General features: G+C 42.3%; 1 protein-coding gene across 1 annotated transcript in view; it reads left to right on the forward strand.

The window, feature by feature from the left end:
- The first annotated feature begins 1459 nt into the window (after positions 1-1459).
- irak1 (interleukin-1 receptor-associated kinase 1) overlaps positions 1460-4393 on the forward strand; it is a 20797-nt gene continuing 17863 nt past the window's right edge. Inside the window, exons 1-3 of the mRNA XM_019892690.1 lie at positions 1460-1801; positions 3433-3600; positions 3671-3793. Coding sequence (XP_019748249.1) covers positions 1690-1801; positions 3433-3600; positions 3671-3793 — 403 coding nt within the window. The 5' untranslated portion in view covers positions 1460-1689. The remainder of the gene's footprint in view (positions 1802-3432; positions 3601-3670; positions 3794-4393) is intronic.

Raw genomic sequence — 4393 nt, forward strand, 5'->3', positions numbered from 1 at the left:
ATCGCTATGGCAATGTTTAATGCCTTCAAAATACGATACAACGCAAATTCAAAGTGCATGAAAATGACGACTCACCACAGCACCGAGCTTGATTTTCTGCAACCAGACGGTCCCATCTCGGGGTAATAGGAGACAATGACACCTCAAGTGTGTGGTTTATGTCAAGTCTACTTCGTAATTTGGTTTTTGTCGCCGTTGCTGCAGAAAAGCCCCGCCTCACACAGGTAGCAGGTCGGAAATAGCAACAGTGCTACTGTGGCGATCTCAGAATATTCAGACATAACTTTAATCCAGTTGTCTTGAACGTACTTTTAAGGCCGCCGTCATTTGTGATCTCCAGCAGTTTTTTTACTCATTTTGCGAGCTCCTGCGTTTTGTTTTGAAGTAATCGGTCACGTGACGGAGAAGCGTGGCTTGACGTGTGTCAAGCGTGACACAGACAAATGTAACGGAGAATCCGGTAGTTTTTCAAAATAAAACATTTTTCGTATTCCGAAATAAATAAAACGGAATTAAGGCAAATTCTTTCTGTGCGGCCCGGTACCAAATGCCCGGCGGACCGGCACCGGTCCGCGGACCGGTAGTTGGGGACCCCTGCTGTACGGTACTGTACTGTAGTACCTGTATATGTGCAAATGAGCGGCCGCCACCGCCCGGTACGCACCCAGCCAAATATCATAATGCAATCAACTAAGCTTCACTGTTGTTTCCCAGAGGGCGGTAGGTGTACTGAGTATCAAACGACACAGGCTATGCATGTTACAAATTGAGTTAAAAAAAAAGAAAAAAAGAAAAAGAAACTGTTCAGCGGCTGAAAATAATCCATCCATCCTTTTTCTGATTTTCTGATCCTCGCAAGGGTCGCGGGGCGTGCTGTAGCCTATCTCAGCTGTCTTTTGGCAGTAGGCGGGTGAGGGGACACCCTGAACAGGTTGCCAGCCAATCACAGGGCACACATAGACGGACAACCATCCACACTCACATTCATAGGTTGAAAATAATAGTTATACTAATTATTATTATTATTATTATTATTATTATTATTATTATTATTATTATTATTGTACTACTGCTTTATTTGTATGGCGTGGCACATCTGCAGCTGTAACAAAGCACTTGACAGAACATTTAACTTAAAATAACAATAATACAACAGAACACAAAAGACATCGACAATAATACAACTATAACAACAATTCCTTGTTTGAAGCTGTTAGAAATGAAACAGGATCATCATCATTATCATGAACTTGAATACGACAAAGATGGCAGGAGTTGACATCTTTTATTAACATGAATTGTGTCGCAAATGTAAAACAATGATAAAATACTACTACTACTACTCCTACTACTACTACTACTACTACTACCACTACTACTACTACTACTACTACTAATAATAATAACTGTAGACGTGCTCAAAAATAAGATTTTATTTTGGCAGGCCAGCTACCGGAAGCGGCTCTTGTCGGGGCGCTCTGGTAAACACCATGTCCGGAAGCAACCCAGCCAGAACTTTTGATAATCCTCGAATCTGACGGGCTAGTCACATTTAGCACCAATGAGTCCGGGCGATCCAGGTCCGGATGTAAGTGGCTCCGCTGGTACCTTGTTTTTGGCTCTTAACTTTTTAGCATATTAGCGTCAGTCAGTAAACTTTTCATTCAGATTTGAGGTTTCCTTCAGAAAATGTCCCAAGGAGACGTTAGAAGCTACTTCTTGCACAGCCTACCAGCACCGGTCAACTGGGAGTTCTGCCGGGTCATGGATGGACTGTCAGACCTGGACTGGACCCGCTTTGGTGAGAGAGAACCCGAGTTGAAACTGGACGGAGAAATGTCTGTTTTCATTTGTGCGTCTTAATGGAAAACTCGTAATTTGTTCTCATGTATCCATTTAAAGTTGGTATTGAATCACTTTTTGGTCAGAACCACGACTACAAATCTCATCTGTGGCAGGACCTTATTTTATCGATTAGTTGACTTTTAATGACTAAGTGAATGAACGTTTTTTATTAATTAGTACAGTGTTTAAATCAGGGATCACCCCTTTTTATTTTACTCCTTGGGTACTGATGAATGCAAAGAGCTACCAGTTCGACACACACCTCAGGGGAAAAATGCTTAAAATTACTTTAGATTATGTGGTAAATAATAATGAATTAATAATTGTTTTATGTTAAAGCACTAATCAGGTAATTATTTCTCACAATAATTATTATTAGCAATGAGTTGATTTTAAGTGGTCAATAAACATCAACATGCAACACAATTTCTATACATTTCTGCAAGTGTTAACGTCTTCAAATGATTTCTAAAACATTCCTGGGACATCACACTATCCCATCACTGTTTGTTTGGGTATTTATTGTAAGACTATTTCTATTCTTGGAACCGGCCCATGGGCCACTCATGTGGTTAGTGAGGGCTACTTGGTGCCCGTGGGCACTGTCTTTGGCATCCCCTGGTATGCAGTAAATGCTGCACTTCAAGGTGAATGTTGATCCCAGAAGACAGCTGGGATAGGCTCCAGGACACCCACGACCCTTGTGAGGATAAGTAGATTAGAAAATGGATGGATGGATGGATGGATGAATGAAGTAAATACAGTTTGCAAAGAAAAGGCAGAAGCTACATCATCTACATTGGAGCCAAACGGCTTTGAGAATGTGCTCACTACGGCACATGTACACCATGTAAAAAGTGAACAAACCATGTCGGACAAAATAACCAATTTGGTCTGTGGGCACAGGAATTGTACAACACAGCCAGCTTCCAATTCCAGCCAAAACGGAAGAGGCAGTACAAGTACTGTAGAATGTGTAGCCAGGAACTTGGTGTAACTGGTAAGTAAATGTATGGACTTGTTCACAGCTGTTGAACCAAGATAGCAATAGTTTTCGCAAAAGCCTCGGCCACCTGAATGACAAACGACGGTCATGCATGTTTTCATTGTCAGAGAAGGAGACATTGTAAACATGTGAGTCAAATGAAAAGTACGTTTCAATAGATATCTCCATCCTCTGATCAAATCGGTGATCGAGTGTTGTTTTTTAAATTTTTTTCAAGCTGTCTGATCGACCCCTAAAATTATTATCGGATAAAGCCATAAATTATACCAAAATACAAATGAAGCCACACTAATGAGGAAAGGGCTTGTGTGAATGTTTTGCGGAAATTCACATGAAATGTCCGTACAAGGCATGTTTTGATGGGGTTGGTCTGCAAGAGCGACTTTGGGTTGCACTGGAACAGAATTGATTCAACATCTTGTTGAAAGTCTCCTCAGAAGAGTGGAAGCTGCTCAAGCTGATTGTTACATTATTAACCTTTTAAGGGAAAGGAAGGACAAAAGAGTATACGGTACATAATTATTCCTAATGGCCTTCTACGACACTACTTTAACCCATTTTGGAATGAACTTCTGTCTCAGCTTCAGCGGTCCTTGGAGATCAAGTCAGCGTGCGGTTAGCTGAGAGGAAGGAGAGGCGGACAGACGATGTAATGAGCCAATGGGGCAACAAGAACGGACGCGTTGGTGAGCTGCTGGACCTGTTGGAGCATCAGCAGCTTCTCCGCGCGAGAGATGTGATCCTTCACTGTGCGTCTTATGACCTCTGACCTCTGTACCAGTCACATGATTATTGCTGAATATTATTTTTTCTGCATAGGGGCGACGAAGGCATCTTCACTTGCTCCTCCTCCTGTTAGCCGATCTCACTTGGATCCTCCTCCCATATCAGTGGTGGTTCCTCCTCCTCCACTGGCAACCCACATAATCAGCACTACTTCTAGTACGACATGCAACCTTAATAATGTACTTCAGAGATGAAAGTCCTCCGGATTTTCCCGGAATTCCGGGTTTTTCAAATTTTTATGAAAATTTCTCCGGAGAATTGAGGAAAAGTTGCATAAAATTAATCCGGATATTTGTTGACAACATTGAACGAAGACGCGTTTGAGTTCGTTGTATTGCTTTCATGAGCGTAGCCATATTGAGGCACTAACACTAGTAACAGTAAAGAGATTTTTGTTTGTGTAATAACGACAGAAGACATGATGGCGTTTGACTAATGGTTTAGTACAGGGGTGTCAAACTCAAGTCCTGGAGGGCCGCTGTCCTGCATGTTTTCCAAGTCTCCCTGTTGCAACACACCTGATTCAAATGATCAGATCATCAGCAAGCTCTGCGGAAGCCTGACATTGAACCTGTTCATTTGAATCAGGTGTGTTGCAACAGGGAGACTTGGAAAACATGCAGGACAGCGGCCCTCCAGGACCTGAGTTTGACACCTATGCATTAGTCAATTGAATGAGGCCACTCAGAGTGAACACATAAAAATGACCACCAGCGCTCCTTCGGCGCGCGGGGCATTCCGAACACAAAAACAAGA

This window comes from Hippocampus comes, unplaced genomic scaffold, assembly GCF_001891065.2.
Source record: "Hippocampus comes isolate QL1 unplaced genomic scaffold, H_comes_QL1_v1.1 scaffold296, whole genome shotgun sequence".
NCBI lineage: Eukaryota > Metazoa > Chordata > Actinopteri > Syngnathiformes > Syngnathidae > Hippocampus > Hippocampus comes.